The sequence below is a fragment of the Fulmarus glacialis genome, unplaced genomic scaffold (genome assembly GCF_000690835.1).
Source record: "Fulmarus glacialis isolate BGI_N327 unplaced genomic scaffold, ASM69083v1 scaffold29556, whole genome shotgun sequence".
NCBI classification, from domain to species: domain Eukaryota; kingdom Metazoa; phylum Chordata; class Aves; order Procellariiformes; family Procellariidae; genus Fulmarus; species Fulmarus glacialis.
The window spans coordinates 5,197-22,962 of record NW_009217952.1 but is presented as its reverse complement, the minus strand read 5'-3'; the positions used below and the strand labels follow the sequence as shown (position 1 = coordinate 22,962).

General features: G+C 38.4%; 1 protein-coding gene across 1 annotated transcript; it reads left to right on the top strand.

Annotated features, from left to right (window-relative positions):
• Positions 1 to 2,139: 2,139 nt before the first annotated feature.
• LOC104078298 (transducin-like enhancer protein 1) lies at positions 2,140 to 6,508 on the top strand (the record flags this gene model as incomplete). The annotated part of the gene is made up of 5 exons (XM_009579875.1): positions 2,140 to 2,387; positions 4,336 to 4,483; positions 4,880 to 5,030; positions 5,474 to 5,550; positions 5,710 to 6,508. Coding segments are annotated over 5 exons (732 nt in total), but the record flags the coding sequence as incomplete, so codon positions are not given.
• Between the last annotated feature and the right edge of the window lie 11,258 nt (positions 6,509 to 17,766).

Genomic DNA, 17,766 nt, shown 5'->3' with positions numbered 1-17,766 from the left:
AGAGAAGGATGGTGTGGGGGACCGTGTCACAGGCCAGATAGACAACATCTGTAGCTCTTCCCATGTCCACTGATGTAGTCACTTCATCGTAGAAGGCCACTAGGTTGGTCAGGCAGGACTTGCCCTTGATGAAGTCATGCTGGCTGTCTCGAATCACGTCCCTGTCCTCCATGTGCCTTAGCATAGCTTCCAGGAGGATCTGTTCCATGATCTTCCTAGGCACAGAGGTGACACTGACTGGCCTGTAGTTCCCCAGGTCTTCCTTTTTCCCCTTTTTAAGAATGGGGGTTTTGTTTCCCCTTTTCCAGTCAGTGGGAACTTCACCGGACTGCCACGACTTCTCAAATATGATGGATAGTGGCTTAGCGACTTCATCTGCCAATTCCTTTAGGACCCGTGGATGGATCTCATTGGGTTCCATGGACTTGTGCACCTTCAGGTTCCTTAGATGGTCTCGAACCTGATCTTCTCCTACAGTGGGTGGCTTTTCATTCTCCCAGTCCCTGCCTTTGCCTTCTGCAGCTTGGGCGGTGAGGCTTGAGCACTTGCTGGTGAAGACTGAGGCAAAAACGTCATTGAGTACCTCCACCTTCTCCATACCCTGGGTAACCAGGTCTCCCACTTCCCTCTGGAGAGGGCCCACATTTTCCCTAGTCTTCCTTTTAGCCACGACGTACCTGTAGAAGCTTTTCTTGTTGCCCTTGATGTCCCTGGCCAGATTTAATTCTATCAGGGCTTTAGCTTTCCTAACCTGATTCCTGGCTGCTCAGACAATTTCTCTATATTCCTCCCAGGTTACCTGTCCTTTCACCCTCTGTAGGCTTCCTTTTTGTGTTTGAGTGTGTCCAGGAGCTCCTTGTTCATCCATGCAGACCTCCTGACGTTTTTGCCTGACTTCCTCTTTGTTGGGACGCATCGCTCCTGAGCTTGGAGGACGTGATCCTTGAATGTTCACCAGCTTTCTTGGCCCCTCTTCCCTCCAGGGCTTTATCCCATGGTAACATTTGTGAAATTTTAACTAAGACAACTTAGTGTTGTAACACACAGTAATATATATTCTGAATAAAAACAATTCTAGATTCAATGTTGAACCAATTAAGTGTGGTGGGGTTTTCGTTTTGGTTTGGTTTGGTTTTTTTAGCCTTTACCCTTTATTTGCTGCTACCCTTATGTTAGTTGTCTAGTAGTAAAAGTATGGTTGAATATGTATTCTGTTCTATGGCAGGTATGTGTCTGGATGCACAGTCCTAGCTGCCTTCATTTTAATTATGGAGCAGTGATGGCTGACTAATTAAGCCAGCATTTCCACTACTTACTGCTCCTTTGCTGTGAATTAAAAAAAAAAAGTAGTAGTAGGAATGCTGTTGACTACTTCTTGCAGTGGTTTTTGTACGTTTTGAGTTACAGATCTTAACCGTCAATTTCCTAAAGAACTTACCGTGTAATTTGGCAGCTGTTAGGGAGAAATGGACATCCAATATACTTAAGGAGTCAAGCTTGTAATAAGTGAAGGTTGAAATGTTTTCCACCTCTAAATCCCCTGTAGTACCTCTCAATCAGCAATAGTATCACAAATGTGAAACTAATAATATAAGTACGATAAGAATCATGTTGAACAACAAAGGACCAACATAAATCCAGGACCAGTATGGGAATACTTAATATTTTAACTTTAAAACAGTGAATGCAAAATAGTATTTGAAAGAAAACTCCAAAACCTGAAAGGCATGAGACTTGAAATGCATTTTCATATAGGGTTGCCTAAATGCCAAATGAAAGGTCATTTGCTTTAATATTTCTTTTGTTGGTGACCTTACCTGATGGAGTGCACTTGCAGAAATGCAAGCTTACTTTGTCTCTGGTTTTGTGTAATGAGATGGAAGACTAGCCATTCATTAGGTTTAAAACAGAGTAGAGTGTGGCAACAGGATTCTGCAGTTTCATTTCTGCAACTGCAGTCTCTCGTTAGTGATGAGAACTAGGTGTTTGAAACCTCTTAGGATCTGCTGGTTCCTCTTCAGTGCTTCGGTAATGGAAAAAACAGTGTACTGTTTAAAACTTGGATGCAGTCGGAATCATATTAATGGTCATTATTGGCAGGCATGTGTTAACATAACTGAGGTGATTTTTGTTGTGCAGAACAGAGATAACTACATCCGCTCTTGTAAATTGCTGCCTGATGGATGCACCCTAATAGTTGGCGGGGAAGCCAGCACATTATCCATATGGGACCTGGCAGCACCAACTCCTCGTATAAAAGCAGAGCTGACATCCTCAGCCCCTGCCTGCTACGCTCTGGCTATCAGCCCTGATTCCAAGGTGTGCTTTTCCTGCTGCAGTGATGGGAACATCGCAGTGTGGGATCTGCACAATCAGACGTTGGTCAGGTAAGTCATTACTTGTTTACAGAAGACTTTAATAGAAGTTGCTCTTTGGACAGCTACATAAATATTTATCTCTCTAAATGACAGCAAAGTAAATGGTATTTCTTATCCAAAGAATGCAGATTGCACCCAAGTTGAGCAGAAACTAGTTTTGGTAGCTTCAACCTAGTCTTGGAAGATGCGCTTTCAGGGCCTAAAGGCTTGGTCCATAACCTACGGCAGTCAGCGTAGAAGTTCCTGTTGGTCTCGGTTAGTTGGGATTTGTCTGCAGGTTTCTACAGGCAGCATTTCTGCTGGTGTGTGATTGATATAGACTGAAAGTGTCTTTTAGGGAACTCTGAGGTTTGTTCTCTTCCTTTGTCTTAAGCCTTGATAAGTAATAAAGAGAATTTTCAGTTCTTATTTAGTGATGATAAATTATTCTTACAAAAGTGGTTGAAAGTGTGGATCCCCTCGGTTCTTTAGGAAAGCATAAAGGACAGATGTTGGGTCATTCATGAGAAAAAGGTATTTGAGTTTTTGGGGGGAATTTGATCTCTAAAACTTTTAGAACGGGTTGCAAAGAGTATAGTGAATGGATTGCCATGTAAATTATTTTTGAAATCTTTTGTTAGACCTTTGATTAATTAATATATTAGTAGAAGATTAAAGTGCCTGGCAGGTCAATATTCAGCAAAAGTGCTATGACAGAGAAGGAAAGATAGGGCCATGTGTGAAATGGCTCTTAGAACTAGCTGTGTGGTTTACTAGAAGATAAATCTTGGTTTATGCTTACCAAAGTAGTAGTGGCTTATACATTATGAGAAGAGAGAGCCTAGACTGGGAAAGGCCGTGATATTTTAAAAATTCCGAACACAAACACTGAAGAATCTGCTTAGTCTGCTGTGTTTCAATTAAATTTGCTGTATATCAATAATTAGCCTAAACTTATGTGCAGAGAGTCATATTAATGTGCATGCAAATTTTACTTTCTGTTGAACTTCTAGGTCAACAAAGTAGATTTTAGTTATAAAAAATCTTCAGTTTGCCCTATGCATGCTTAGTCTCTGTAAAGGTGCACTCTCTCTATCTGCGACTGTCTTGTCTTTTGAATGTTTGCTGTAGGTGTTCCCACCGCTTGATGGCTCATCTTGCTAATTGATAACACGTGGAATTTTGAGACCAGAGCTACAAAATAAAATGTGCCGCGTGACCTTTCTGTGGCAGCTCTTAGTGATTCATACCCTTCATTCCCAAGCTAGTTGTCTTTTTCCCCCCTGCCCTCCACCTTTCACATTGAGGCATAGGACTTTCTTAAAGCTAATTGCTGATGAAAAATGCAGGAGCCTCAGAAGGCTTTTGCCAAAGGATTCAGGAAAACTTGAGATGACCTTCTGATTGCTGAAAGCTGAGAATTACTAATGAGACGATTTTAAAACAAACTGCACCGTTTAGATTTTTGTGATCTCCTGCCACAGAGAATGCAACTTTGCTGACTCAGCAATGCTTGTGTTTAACTATCTGGATCTCTATCTGGATCCCTTCCTATTAATCTCTCTGCTTATTATTTATCATCTGGACTTGCAGCCAAAGAAAAATACAGAAGCTGTTTTCTGAAACCGGAGGAGTTTTGTTCCCTCAGCACTTGTTTTAATCTGAGTTGTCCTTAGTGCTTTTAACTATAGTTACTGAACTTTAATGTTCTCACAAGCTTTTTTTGCCTTTCAAAACCTGATAGGAAATATTTGACTTTGTTCAGCTAGCCATGATGCAATTCATTTCTCTAGCACCTGGAAAATGTTTTTGTAATACTGTTGTATTTCATGCTCGGTAAGAGGGAGGGACTGATTTTTGCCCATTAGCAGGCACAGAAGAGATGACATACACATACAGAGTCCAAAACTAACACCACAACAGTGTTTACCTTGAGCTCTGGCAGGAAATCATTATTCAATCTGGTTTGTTTTATCAGGCAATTCCAGGGCCACACAGACGGAGCCAGCTGTATTGACATTTCTAATGATGGTACCAAGCTCTGGACAGGAGGTTTGGATAACACTGTCAGATCCTGGGACTTGAGAGAGGGGAGACAGCTACAACAGCACGACTTCACATCACAGGTAACTGGATTTTCCCACACCTTGGGGGGGACGTGCAGTGGGAGGGAAACATTCAGGATGAAAACTAGATTGAGCCCAGTGCAACTGGGAGATTGTTCCCTCTCTTCTTTTTGGCTGCTCACAACACCGTGTTTTGGAGCTTTCCTATGTTTAGTTTCCAGAATAAAATGATAGCCTGACACTACTCTCTCTTCTATTTTTCTAAGTTAATAGGTAAGAACAGGGGTTATTTTGAATACCTGTATTTTGAACAGCAGCCTTGCTATTGAACTATGTGAATTTTACTTGGCAGATTTCTCTCTCTCTCCCTCTCCCAATTAATTTAACCACTGTAGGAAAAAAAAGAAGTGTATCTGTAGAAAAAAACAAAAAGTGTAAATGTGGTTTAATTTTCAGATATTTTCCCTTGGTTATTGTCCTACTGGTGAATGGCTAGCTGTGGGAATGGAAAGCAGCAACGTAGAAGTGCTACATGTAAACAAACCAGACAAATATCAACTGCACCTTCATGAGAGTTGCGTATTGTCACTCAAATTTGCTTACTGTGGTAAGTTGCCCTGCACACAGAACTGGAGGTCAGGGCCCTAGTTCATGCTTTGCTGATTAGTTACTATATAGTCATAGCTCATTTGATAATCAAAACTTACTTAGTATCTCAGTTTCTTAAGTTATGAATAAATATCTCTGCTTCATGAATTCAAACATATTTATCTACAACCAACCATCAGTTTGTCTAAAGGCTGCTGTGAGGGTTGATTTGTGTGTAAAAAGCTATTTCTACTTACAGAGTCTAGGGATTTCCTAGTATGTAACACACTGCAAAAGCATGAGTGTCCACATTGGTTGTAGGCAAGAGTACTATGTTGATTAGTGGTGTGAGCTTTTATAATGGTAATTAGTTAACAGATTTCATAGATGCGAGTTGAAAACCCAAAATCTGTCAGATGTCTGTTTCATATGTTTTCATAGTCCTTCTGTTTTATATTCTAGGTAAATGGTTTGTGAGTACTGGGAAAGATAACCTTCTTAATGCATGGAGAACTCCTTACGGAGCCAGTATCTTCCAGGTGAGGATGATGATGCTTTTAAAGAAAAAACTAGAACACCCAGAGTCCCAAGAGTGGACTCAGATATCTTCACCTATGTGATCTACCCAAAATGGGATGCTGAGATGAGGGTAACAGGCTTTTTTTAAATGATGTAATATATTTCTATTTTTCTTCTAGTCCAAAGAATCTTCGTCAGTGCTTAGCTGTGACATCTCTGTGGATGATAAGTACATAGTCACTGGCTCTGGAGACAAAAAGGCTACAGTCTATGAAGTTATCTACTGAAAAATATGATGGGGATATAACTTTTAGAAGTTGAACTGGGCCAAAATTGTTCTTAATTATAGAAGTAGAAAGGTTTTGCCTTTTAAAAAGGAACAAAAGTATTGAGGTTCCAGACCTTGCCATGAAACTACTCCGATTTTTCAAAATAGAAGGCAACATCCAGCAACTAAATATTGGCTACGTGGACCAAACGGAACACTGAGGCAAGATGGACAGATGTAGCCTAGGTTTTTGACATAGTTTTTAAAAGCCAAGTCTACTGAAGAATGTTGGAGCCTTTTATTTTTTTCTTTCTTTGTGACCTCATGCAAATTGTTCTCATTGCCTGAATATGGGGGATAAATACCTTTCTGTTCCTTGCGGTTCAAGTTGCATTCTGTCCTGTGTAGAGCAGTGGTGTCTCAGATGAACTTGTTTCCTGGTTTTGCATCTTGTGATATGTTTTTGTATTTTTGTTGAAGGTCAAACGTTTGTATAAATTGTAAATATATTTAGTTTATTACAGTAAAGGTTTTAGTACCAACAACCAGTCTTCCCCCCCACCCCCTCCCTGCCTGCCCTGCTTATTTAAAATTAAAAACCTTTTGGGGATATAAGTACCTTTTTAGAAGCAAAAGCAAACACTATGTATAGTTTGAAAATGGTGTCTTATTCTTTATAACTCTTCCTAGATTCCTTTATCATACTTCAAAGTAGTTGTTTTGACATATTAGGGTATCAAGTCCAGTAGATACTGTCTTGTGCTACAGAAAACTTAAAAGGCAATTTTGTACTAATTATAGTGTAAATATAAAAATTGAACATTTCATAGAGTTGTGCAGTTTATTTTAAGTTTATTCTCATGTTCCATGTATATGTTCTTTGGCAGATACAGTAATATGTGCCTGATCATAACTCATTTGGTCATTTCTGTAGAAGAAGAGGTGACTTCCCTCTCCTTTCTCCCTCAGCTGAACAGAATTCATGCGGGACTGCATTTCAACTAAGTACATCAGAGCCTTTATTCATTAACTGAGGATGTCTATGATTAAACAAAGCTAGATAAGTTGCATCCTTTGTATTTCACAAAGAAGTGGTAGTTAATGACCATTTCCTTTTTAATGTCTTGTCTATACTTAGGTACTCAGGTAAATTTAATTAAATTACCAAAAGTGTGAGTTTTACAGGGGATCACTTAAACAATGTTAAATACTTGCAGGGCTGCAAGTGAAGTGAATTAACCTAAAATAAGTTAAACTGGCTTCTTAATTTCTTGTGAGAATATTGACAAAGGAATATTTTGATTTTTAACTACTCCAGTCTACAAATCAATTAGAATTAATTTTCCTGAGTGTCCCATATTACGCAGGCCTATAGGCTCTATGTATTCATACTGAGCAATCTTTCAGTCCTTTCCACTGTTGCATCAGTGTGTGATGTCTGTAAAGAGCCATGCTAAGCAGCCAGTTACCAAAGCTATGCATCTTCAAATCAAGTTTTCTTGCTGTACTCAAGAGAAATGGATGAGGAGAGAATGTGTTCATTTTATTCTAACTATGTTTTTTCAGATTAATGAGTTCTACCACTGTGTGCTAGACAAACGTAGCTATTGCATCAGTGAGGGCCATACATTTCCTACATTCTGTAATTTAATTAGAATTTCTGTTGCTAATGGAGAGTACAGATGAACAGAAGGATATCTTTGAACAAATAATTCAGATTAGTCAAACTGGCAGACAGGTTAAGACTCATCTGTAGAGCTGCTTTCTCATTTTGCTAGCATTCAACAATGACCTATATCCCTGCTCTTTCAAAACATGTAACTAGGAAGAAACAGGTTTGACTGACAGATGCATTGACTGGATAGGGAATTTCTCATCTGGGGGCAAATTTTCTCTCAATTTCCAGTCTGAAGAGACATCAGTTTTCTTTTCAATTTACATGACCATTCTACTGAAACCATTTTATAGCATCTAGAATTGTAATAGCCTTAATACATTAGCTTTGCATTTGGAATGTAAAATGTTAACCATTCAGGATAATCTGGTTTCCTAGACATTTAAAATTAGTGTTCTATCCATATGTATCTATATCTTTGCTGTGTTGTGAATATCTGTCTGTATGAAGATGACAGACCAGCTTAGGTGGTGGTCATGTTCCTTTCACACATAGTGAGACAAAAAGCAGAATCATGAGGCTTTTCAAAGAAATAATTATATTTGCTACATTGAAATACTGTGAAGTGCTATGCCATTTTAAAAAGGGAAAGTTTAAAAAAAGAGTATGTACTAGGTTACTCGATTTTTACACTGACCCTGTTTTCATATTGAAGTTTTTCCAAACATCTGACTCTGCTAATGATCATTGACTTTGTGTAGCAGCACCGGCAAATTTGCTGTAGTTAGGAATATTTGGATTTCTTCCAAACTACTATCACCTTGGCTTTTACTTCATAGGTGTTCTTTTGCCCTTCTTAAAAGTTGATATCAGAGGCAGCAAGAATGCAGTATTCTAACACATTCATGTAACTTTTTAAAAAGTATACACATGTATATAAGGGATCTGCTATAAATTGCGACATAATGGTTGTTAGTAAGACCACGTTCTTGGCAATCAGGAGGTTCAAAAGCATAGTGTCAGGAAAATCATGAAATACTTTATCTTTTCTTGTTAGCTTGTAGGATGCACAGCGAGTCAGAGCAGTTATGGAATTGGACACTATTTATGTGTGTGAATGAATTTAATCATATGTACCATATGTTTCTTGGTTGTAATTAAGAAATTACTTCTTTTTTTCCCCAGTCAGATCTACTTTAAGCCTTAGGCCTGAAAACTTGGGGATGCATCATACAATAGTCCTCTCAATTTTTTGTTTCAGGTTTCACTTACAGTTTATGAAACTTTTTTTTTTTTCATTTGTCAAACAGTAAAGCCTATTCCACCAGCAGATGTAATTTTTAATGAAAAGATACATTTGGTGAAATCTTAGCATGTCTGTCTACGCTACTGGCTACAAGATTTAAAACTTGTAGAGCTTAAAACTTCTGTAAGTTCTTGTAGCCCTGTGTAAAGTGGTGGTGGAAATAATTGTATATTGAATGAAGAAACAGACCAACCCAGCCCAGCAGTAACAGAAAAGGCACTGGGAAAAGCACATGGAAAAAAGAGGTAGCTATGGTGTAGGTAATTAATATTTTTTTGTCAATTTAATTACAAACTGAAAGATTCCTTTGATTAGCCCCTTTCTGGGACAGTCTTTGTTTGCTGGGTGGCCCTCAGTATTCAGAGATGTCTGAATGCCACTCTGGCAAACACTAGTGCCAGATAGAAGCAGGGAGTCCTTACAAATGACATATTAAATGTCAGTGCAAACAATAACTGATGAAGAGGAGATTTATGGTAATATCAATCCAATGGAACAAAATCCTTTGCCGGCTCTAATATATATATTTTGTGTATATGCACTAGGCATAACCTTTTATAAATCAATTGTGCAGAAAATCATGATGTTATTCCACACAATGCATTTGTCAGTGTGTCAGAGTACCTCTTTTTGATTATAGTTCCAAGCAAAGATAGTTCCCCACATCAACCCACAAGCCACTTGTCCTTGAGAGAGAATTTTCATCTGCATTAATTCTTTTAAACTCGTTTGGCATTTCAGAAGGTTTTGTTCCTTTAAAGGGAAAAGGGAGCACCAAATGAATATGAAGTTCATAAACTGTTAAAATAAGAGTGTTATTTTTTAATATAAACGTCAAAGTAGAATCTCATCTAGTCACATGCATATTTTTGTGTATAAACGATTGACCATAATTTTTCTGTCACATCTTTGCATTGGTGATGCAGGTAGAATTTTCAAGTGTCTAAGTTGCTTAAGTAACTTAAACCCAGATTGACAAATTGATTTTTTTTTTTGGTGTTTGTTTTTTTGTGGAAACGCTGCCCCACTTATAAGCCTGTGGGATCATGTAATCTAGTTAGAGTAGTCCTTTATATTTGCTATTATATTGGTGCAATTTTGAGTCGATGGGGAAGTTCCACCATTCTAGTGATTAAGAAAGGTGGATTTTAATGTTTTCAGGCTAAGGAAGAGTACTGAATTCAGACTTCGCACTACTGATAAAGTGTTTACCCCTTAAGCCATTTCACTGAAGAAGCTGGACTGGCTCCAACTGTGCTGTCCCTTTGAAAGATTTTTTTTTTTTTTTTTTTTCCTACCACAAGTGCATAGAAAGAATGCAAGAATGTAGATCTATACAAGCATTGAGTCATGGTGTCCTGGCAGAGAAAGGTCTTTTATTACGGAATGGGAAAGATGAAGCAGCTCAGAATAGGACCGGGTCAACACCAGAATGAAAGAAAAAGTTCACGGTGGGGAATACACAGAGGGATGAGGGAGAATGGGAACATACACACACATACATTTTAGTGGTAGTCTAACATGTAATCTACAAAATTCACCTAGAATGAGATTCCAGTGTGTAATTTCACTGACTTCTATTTATTCATAAAGTTGTTCAGATGTTTCTGCATAGTAATTCAAGGACACTTGAGCTGTGTATTGGAACTGGAAGTGGCCATTTCTTTGATATCCATAAGCAGTCATCTAATCCTAAGAGGAAAGAGAGTTAAATCACAGCCAGTTCTCAACATTTCCCGTTACCTAATATTTTTGTAGCTCAAGATCAGCTTTCCAGCAATTGATAATCCCATTTTCAGCAACGTGCTCCCAGATGTCCCATTGCAGCTTAAGTGCTTAGCGCAGCATGGTAGATTTTGTTAGGGAAACCAGACATGTAGGAACTGGGTGCTTTAAAAATCTGCCCTGTGGGTCTAGCTTACTGACATTTCTGAGAAGTTTACTCAGAATTTTCAACTATATAGGAGAGCTCAAACACTCACTAACATTTTCTAAACCAGCAAAACCTGTGCTTTGACCACAATTCAAGGGGTTTTTTTCTTTTTTTTGTGTTGATTTATTTCATTTTTTTCTTCTTGCATAACTAAAAAAAACTATAACTTGAATACAACAAGCAAACACAAAGGGAAGTAAGAATAATGAATAATTGTTTTCAGAAGGCAGAAGATGCTGTATCTCAAAACAAAAGAACCTATTGCTTCTATGATATATTAATTCTTTAGAGAGCTGGATTTGTGTTTCTTTGGAGCTAAAGTGGTATTCTCAGAAAACTGAATACCAAAAAGTTGGTGGTGTGGGGACAAATGTTAGTTATCATTTTCAAATCTGAGCAGAATTTGTTAGGGTGGTTTTTTTTTTTTTTTCCCATATTCCTTATTGCCACATCCCACAGTTCACCCCTAGAAGCTGAACAACAGGCTGTGCCCTTTCCGGCTCATGCATTAGTAAGAATTTTGTTGCTAACAAGTCTGTTGGTGATATGTAGACTACAGGAAAATCTGATTAAATCTCTTAGTGGATAGCTGCATAGGTAATATCAGCCAGTGTATGTTGTAATAATTTCCCTTACTAAAGCAAGCACCCAGAGATAAGGTAGCTTCATTGTTCCATGCTCATATTTTTATTGTTTGGGGAATTGCTGGTTAGTGTAGTTGACTCACCATGGAAAAATTCTGTGGTGGCTGGCTTCTGAGGTAAAACTTAAATTTTGAGATCTTTCCTCTCCTAAAAATTAACATGTGATTTTGCCCACAGTAAGGTTATGTTGATTCATAGAAGAGATGCTGCAAGGAGCACTAGACAGTTGCTATTGCGTAGAGCTTGGCAAGGATTGCCTTTGCTATGTTCACAGTACAAAGGTATAGTATCTCTTGAACGTTGTTTCTATCTCTGTCTTCTGCCAAGAATGAGTTAGAGGAGAAGATAACGCATAGTTTAGAGATTAAGTAATCAAACATACTGTTATCATTATCCCTTTTGTATACTCTGTCATTAGCATAGAAAGTGGAGATGATAGCTTGCAACTGCAAATAACAAATACTGGTTTTCCTCAAGAGCTGATTTTAATGGCAGTTTAAAAAAGTTAACAAGCAGAATGAAGGGGTCATAAATGGAAGTTAACCCATAGCATTGGGAAACTTAGAAATCACTTGTTACTTTCCTGGTAGTAAGCCTAATTTCTTTAAAATAAAATCCATCTGTTCATTTCACAGTCTTTGTCCCATTTCCTTATAGGAATCCGCAATGGATTACCCCATTACTTTAAAAATTGGCTGCAATTATGATAAGCTAATAACTCTTATTTTGTGGTTTGCTGTAGCAAGATATTTTGAAAAGCAACTAAGCTTCCCTTTATTCTTAAGAAATAATCAGCTATTGTTATTTTTTGCAGTTGGACCTGAGTATTTTCTTAATTAGGTTTCAAGTAAATATACAATCTGATGGCTTTGCAAATTCAAAGTATTTTTGATTCTTGATTAATCAGCCAAACACTGCTGTTAAGTATGTGAATGAACTTAATGTCGGTTTGGTATTTGCTTAGCATGCCATGCATACAACAAAACTTTGGAGTGATTCAACTTAGTGGCCACATTAAATTTACTTTCTGGAATAAGTTTCCTTTTCATACAGGGACCAGTTTACTACTGTGCTCCCCTATGTTTCCTCCTGAATATGTATTAGTCCTCTAGAGATGTTTTAATGCGTTATACATACATAATGCTTCTACCTTTCTCTGTCTTTCTAACTGTTAATTATGTGACGTGTATTTCTGACAGCAGTTGAGTGAATATTCGCTAATCTATGATATAATTGAGTTTTTGAATGTGTACTTCAAGAAGTTTATAGACTTGTATAGAGAAATCATTAGTTTTCATTTGTTAAATTCAAGATTCTCAAGTCCTGATACTCTTTTGTGTTTTTATCAGTGAATCTGTTTAAGGAAGTACTTTGGTTTTTGAATGGTTTTCATAGCTTTTTTATTTGTTTATGTAGACACTCTTCTTTGTTGAGTGCAAGTTACTGACCTGGTACTCTATTTATAATTCTGCCTGGTTCTTCAGTATTTTATCTGGCTGTAACTTATTAAAAACCACAAATATGAAATGGGGATATTAATGACAAGTGGTTTAAATGTGAGAGTTTCAAAATGCATGTTAGAATATTTCAATACTTTGTTCACTGTAATTTTACATTTTTTCATTACTTAAGTAATTAAAAAAAATCCTTAGGGTTGAATTATACTAAAATTTTATACATCTCAGTACTAATTTTGTCTCCCAGTGGACAGCAATAATTTAGATGGGATTGTTTTTACTCTACCTAATTTATTCTTTTTGGGGGGGAGGGGAAAATACTAACCTTGCAAATTTTGCTAATTATAATAATTTCATGAATATTGCTGGTTGTTTTTAATAATCTCCATGCCTTCAGAAACTTGTTCTTCTATATTTTGAAGAAAAACACGCAGATATACAGGGTTCTGTAGTGGAATGTGTTTACAGTATTTATCCCCTGGGTTTGCTGTAATAGTAAGGGGAAGTACAGTGACAGATATAACTTGCAATAGTTGCTAGTGTTATGTGCCTTTGAATAATTTTCTTTAATTCATTAATTTTTTTTATATCTTAGGTGAGGGTTAGCAGCTTTAAATCTGTTTAATTTCTATTAAAGTGGATATGGTGATACATTCTTAGAGCTTTACTAGTTTTACTAACTTTAAATAATTTTAAATCTGTAAGGTAAATGGTTGTGTGGATGGTTTTGAACTGATCGTAGACTGTTCCATTTAACTTTTTAGGTTCCAAGCACTGCTAGAGTAGAGGGAGAACTTACTGGTCATATTTGGCTTTTTTTAATGCTTTCATTTTGTACTATGTATGATCAGTGGGACTTTCTTACCACAATAGGTGTGCTTACTGTAGTGGCTTTTTAAAATGTTCCCATAGTTTGCACTGTGTGATTCATTTGAATTTAGCTTACAAGTCAATCCCTTTCTGTAGGCATCTGCTTTGTACCTTGACAAGTATGAAAATAATCAAAAATATCACTGAGTTTGACAGTGAGACTGTATATTTCTCTATTTCTGAGTGTGAATAGCATATAACAAGGCTTGTCTAGTTAAAAAGCAGTTAAACTAGTAATCATACATGATCTGTGTTTAACTGTCATTTGTAGAAAAAGTGCTATAAAGTGATATGTGCTGATAACAAATTCAGAAGGAAAAGAATATGAAATTCAGATAGCAGCTTGAATGATTTGCTGTTAGCATGGGGCCCAATAACACTACAAAGCTATAAACTCTGTCATCTTAGATTGCCCAGTTAGGTGGCAGAGGTGCAATTTGTCTTTTCTGAAGCTGCCTGCTGCTTGCTAGCTCCATCTCCTGTCACAGCCTATTAGCTCCCCAAGAAAATTGGTGGGAAATTGCCTGCAGATTGTAGGAAATTGCGTCTCCAGGCCCTGGAAAAAATGTAGGATAGCACAACACTGATCCTCCCAGAGCAGCTATTAATACAGAAAAAGCTGACCTTTGGCATTGTGTGAAACGACTTTGCTATTTGCTGAATAAAGACTGTATTATGTGTGGTTGAAGGAGGGTGCAAATTATTATCCTAGCTATGCTGTAGCCAGCCTGCTCCAGGAAGCTTAAGCATTAGTGGTAGGTTGTGCCGCCCCCCACTCCTTCCTGCTGGAAGATGGGAGATGAGACGTTAGAGCCTTATCCAGACATTTCATTGCACAGATGGTCAAAAGCCACCTTGTATTTAAATGCTGCTTAACATATGACATTCAAAAGTTTAGTGTCAAAACTGGAAGATAATTTATGAAGCTAATCTCAAAAAAAATTGATAATTGCCTCTGCTTGGTCTAGCCTTGGTCAGAGTAGGAACAGCTTTTTGGCTATTTTGTTCTATGTGTATATCCATAATAAACATTTGATTTTGGAGCAGTTACAGTGAAATGGAACTGATTTATACTGTAACTGCTGAGTGTAAAAGTCATGGGACACACATTGGTTCTGATAGATTTTAGCATTAAATTCCTTGCCGCTAGAAAACTCACCTCTGTCTTGTTTAAACAAATTCCCATGTGTTCTTTATGGCGTGATATGCAATGAGTTTCATCCTCCGTCATTTCTACTAGAGCTACCTTTCTAATCTTGTACTTTACCTCAGTTTTATAGGGTCTTTCAATAAAACAGTCGACTTTTCCGTGAATCCTGAGAGAGGGGATATGTAGAATTAGTTTGCAACATAAAAAATAAATGCCAACATTTTCTTTGAGCTTGCAATTGTACTTAGTTGGTTCAAAGCCTCCTGAGGAAGATGTGTGTGTGAATCAGAATGATGTATTGATCAGAAGTGAGCGTGGGGAGGGCAGCAGCAGGCAAAAAGTCATTTTGCAATCAAGAGCATTGCTGTTTTCAAACTCAGCTGAGATCTGTTAGTAACTGGCGGCTGCCCAGGGATCTGAGTGAAATCAATATGTTCATTTCCTATTGTATTAGTGTCCACTGATGTAAATGAGCTGACAAGGCTTACTAACACTCACACAACTGATTAGAGAAAATTAGAGGCCTGCCTTATGAAGTGGAGGCAGAGGAGCTGAGCTTAGGGCAGCATGACAAAACAGGTACTGCTCGTAGTTCAAAGCACGGCTGAAGGGGATCAAGAGCACTTCATGTTACAGGGCTCTCTGGGCCCCTGTTTTGAATTCTTATGATCATGCATGCACACGTATGTCGATCTGAAATGCTAATTTGTTGAGGCATTGTCTTTCTAAATTAGTTATAGCACCTTTTATGGAAGTTATGCAGTGTAGTGCTGTGTGTCTTTTCTTGTAAAACACAAATACAGGAATAGAAGAGCCATGGTGCTTGAGCCGTTACTCTGTATTTACAATAGCTGTTCATCTTCCAAGGTATTACATACTAATTGCATTCTCAAAATAAACCTTGCCATTTAGTAACAAACGTGGGTTTTTTGTATAGTGCAATACCTATGTTGGAATGAGCAAAGACCATTTAGAGGACACACAGTCTGCCCTGTTTAGAGGACACGGAAAATCTGCCCTGGCTAATCCCTGAATTTGTCTTCTTCTGTAACAAAGAAACAAACTAAATTGAATGATACAGTATCCAGAAATTCATTTCTCCTGGCTGATGGGATTATGAACACTGTTACCTGCATGCCTACTCTGGCTTTAATGAGGCCAAGCCCATTATTCTACACAGAGCAAGGAGGTAACAAATCATTCTTGTATGAAAAGCAGAAGCTTCTTGTCATAAATTCAAAGTTGCGAGCTCTTGCTTTGTTATGGAAAGAGCAAAAATTCAGACTGGGCTGTGAGGGATTTGGAGTGCATCAAATGCTGCTCTGGATAGTTGGATGGTTTAAGAGAGGGTTGGTGGGGAAAAAACAACTCAGCCAAACCAGTTCTCAGCCAACACTTAATGACTGGAAAAGATGTGCAAACCATAAGTAGCACCCTTCATCCTGTAACAGCTTATGAGCTCCAGCAAAAGACAGGACACTAAGCTGTGCTTGCTTTCTTTTTCTGTAATTTGTTCAAAGAGAATTTGTTGTCAATGTAAGCTCTGGTCAGTCTGAGTTTGGTCAGGCCATGTATTTCATATTGCATAAATACAGCCAATAACACATCAGAAAAACAAAATCTGAGTTCTTTAATCAGCCTTACTTGATTTTTTTTTTTAATGATGCCTTCCCGTGTAACACTTCTCACTTGCCACACTAGGAAAATGCAGCTTTTTTTGCCTGTCTTTGTTCAAATTTCCAGTATTCCAAATGTCATAAAATGGTTCTAATTTACTGCAGTATCCTGTTGAATATCAAATGTTTTGCTGGTCCATTTTTCCTAGCCCCAGCAAAATTTTTTTCACTATGAATAGTTCATTGTACCCAGAATCATATTCACGGTCATTCATTGAAACAATTCACATTTTTTTTTTTTCAAGTTCTCCATCAATGGCTTGCACTGGGTGTTTAATTTTTATGAAATAGTTGATCTGAGCATTCCTGGGCTTTACCAAAATATCCTTTCTCCTGCACCATACTTTTCTGATAGTCCAGCTGAGAGTAAACCAACCTAGTTCCCACCATTTGCTCTTAAGAACCCAACACTACAAGACAAAATCCTATAGTGCTTGGTCCAGTTAGCTAAAGAGCTTATTTTTCTATGAAATATCCCAAAGCTTTTCTTTATACTCTAATAAAGGTTCAGCTTTCTGCTTATAAAAAGGCACTAATCAGGCATATAGCATGACCACAGCTCTTCTTAAGGCTATTGGTGCCAGGACGGGGTAGGGACCAGGTTGAAATAGGGAGGAGGGGGCAAAGTTGAAAAGCAAAGCCTTCCTTTTGACCAGGTTTTTCTCATTAGCGTTTGGACATCAGGTGGAAGAGGCTGGTGAAGTGCGTGGCCTCAAGGACAGGGCCAGCAAGGGTTTGGAGGGGCCGAGGTGCCATGTTCTGGTGGACCCCCAGTAATGTCAGGGGTGGGGGTGGGTAGTGAGCAACGGTGTGCACACAAAGTGGTGGGGTATAGTATGGCCTCCAGCTTGCCCAGCCAGCCCCAGTGCTGCTGCAGAAGGGGCTGGGGCTGGGGTGATGGGCAAGGAGCTCAGGGATGGGGAGCTGAGGGAGGGCGACTGGTGTTTGGTGCTGGGAGAAGGGCCACCGGGGGGAATTTAGGGGAGGAGGGTGTAGGCAGTGGGAAACTGGGGTCAAAAGATGCAGTGTAAATAAATCTCCTGTGGATAAGCATGAGATAATGAATATGTGAATAAATAATTTACAGCCCCATCATTAAGTGTTGTTTGGGGTCCGGGCTTGTCCAAAAGGGGTCCAGGGGCAAGTGAAGAAAAAGATGTGGAAGAAAGGGGTTTGTGGGGTGGCATCAAGTGTTTGGCTTGTTGTGGCTGCTTCCACTTGTGGGGCGTCCACTAAATTAACAGCAAACTTGTCATCTCCCTCACCTCCCTGCAGCAAGCTGCTCTGCAGCAGATTGAAGCACCTGAGGGGAAGGAA